Genomic DNA, 1,553 nt, shown 5'->3' on the forward strand with positions numbered 1-1,553 from the left:
GAGATCACGCCATTGCACTCCAGCCTGGGTAACAAGAAAAAAAAAAACGCCAAAAAAAAAAAAAAAAAAAAAAAAGAGAACTACCCCAAGGTTGTCAGGGACATATATATTTTAGAATTAAGTTCTTTAATATACAAAAAAGCAACTGAATATATAAAAACATGTTTTTGCATATTTATTTTATATGCCTAAAATATTTCTATATATTTATCTTGAACACTTAAAGGAAAAACGCAAGGAGGCTCATGTAGAGGCACGAATCAGAGATTCCTACTCAAATTAGATTTCATCAAATAATCACCAAATCAACTCATTTTTTAAAGTGTGCTATTGTATATAATGTACATACATTATAAAGTGTAATTTTACAGTAACTCAACTCTTTTTTACATTTCAGATGTTGTTACTATCAGATCATTCACAACTGGCTTAGATGTAACTTAGTCTCCAAAACTGAACTTAACTTTGGTGCATTGTCTATATTTCTGCTATGATATTACAGTGACACAGTCTAATGCATTTCATTTTCTTTCTTTTTTAAAAAAGAGAGAGGTCTAGAACTTACGATTAACAATCAATTACCAATGGAGAGAAAGTAAAAGAGGAGGGAATCAAACTCTATTATAGACAATCCTTTAAACTTCCTCTCCTAGCCTGCCTTTTACATAAAACGCTAAACAGAGATTAAATGAGCAGGGAGAACAACTAGAAAAGCAGTAATTATGGTTCTGAGTAACACGCACATGGATTGTCTTTTCCTTATATACACATATTTATCTGCCTGGTAACATTTCTGTTAAAAATGTATGCCTGCCACTTACCGATTTATAGGCTGCAATCCTTATAGACAAATTGGAGCCAATGGTCAGTCGGCAGGGCCAGTGGATGGAATGCCTCTCAATTTTCTTGAAGACACACAGTTTTCTCAGACTCTCACTTAATAAAGAAAAGTATAAAATGAAAGCAATAACTTTTTAAAAGTTAATTTGTGCTGGATGATACATCTGGTTTTCTAGAATGAAAAGTGAGCCGTTGTTAATTATAAAGAAAGAAACAGCAGGGGATGGCAGGAAAACAACCACCACAAGTTGGGAGACAGCTAGAGTATGAGTGAGTTGGTTTAGAAGGAAATAGGAGATGAATTACTTTAGTGACAGGTGGGAAAAAAAAACAGCTCTTTCCCCTTATTCAGTATTTTCTTTCAACTCTGTCAGAGGTTCTCAACGTTTTTTTCAGGACCAAGGACATCTTTGAGGATGTGATAAAAGCACATTTACGAATGAGTCTGCACATAATATAAAGGATTCTGGGAGACTGGGGCAGGCAGATCACGAGGTCAGGAGTTCAAGACCAGACTGGCCAACACGGTGAAGCCCCATCTCTACTAAAAAGAACAAAAACTAGGCCATGGTGGCTTGTGCCTGTAATCCCAGGTACTCGGGAGACTGAGGTAGGAGAACTGCTTGAGCTGGTACTCGGGAGGCAGAGGTTGCAGTGAGCTGAAATGGCACCACTGCACTCCAGCCTGGGCTATAGAGCGAGACTCCATCTCA

General features: G+C 37.0%; 1 protein-coding gene across 1 annotated transcript in view; it reads right to left on the bottom strand.

The window, feature by feature from the left end:
• XRCC5 (X-ray repair cross complementing 5) overlaps window positions 1-1,553 on the bottom strand; it is a 99,958-nt gene that overhangs the window by 81,089 nt on the left and 17,316 nt on the right. The window contains exon 7 of the mRNA XM_017534951.2: window positions 822-936. Coding sequence (XP_017390440.2) covers window positions 822-936 — 115 coding nt within the window. The remainder of the gene's footprint in view (window positions 1-821; window positions 937-1,553) is intronic.

The sequence above is a fragment of the Cebus imitator genome, unplaced genomic scaffold, assembly GCF_001604975.1.
Source record: "Cebus imitator isolate Cc_AM_T3 unplaced genomic scaffold, Cebus_imitator-1.0 Scaffold89, whole genome shotgun sequence".
NCBI classification, from domain to species: Eukaryota; Metazoa; Chordata; class Mammalia; order Primates; family Cebidae; genus Cebus; species Cebus imitator.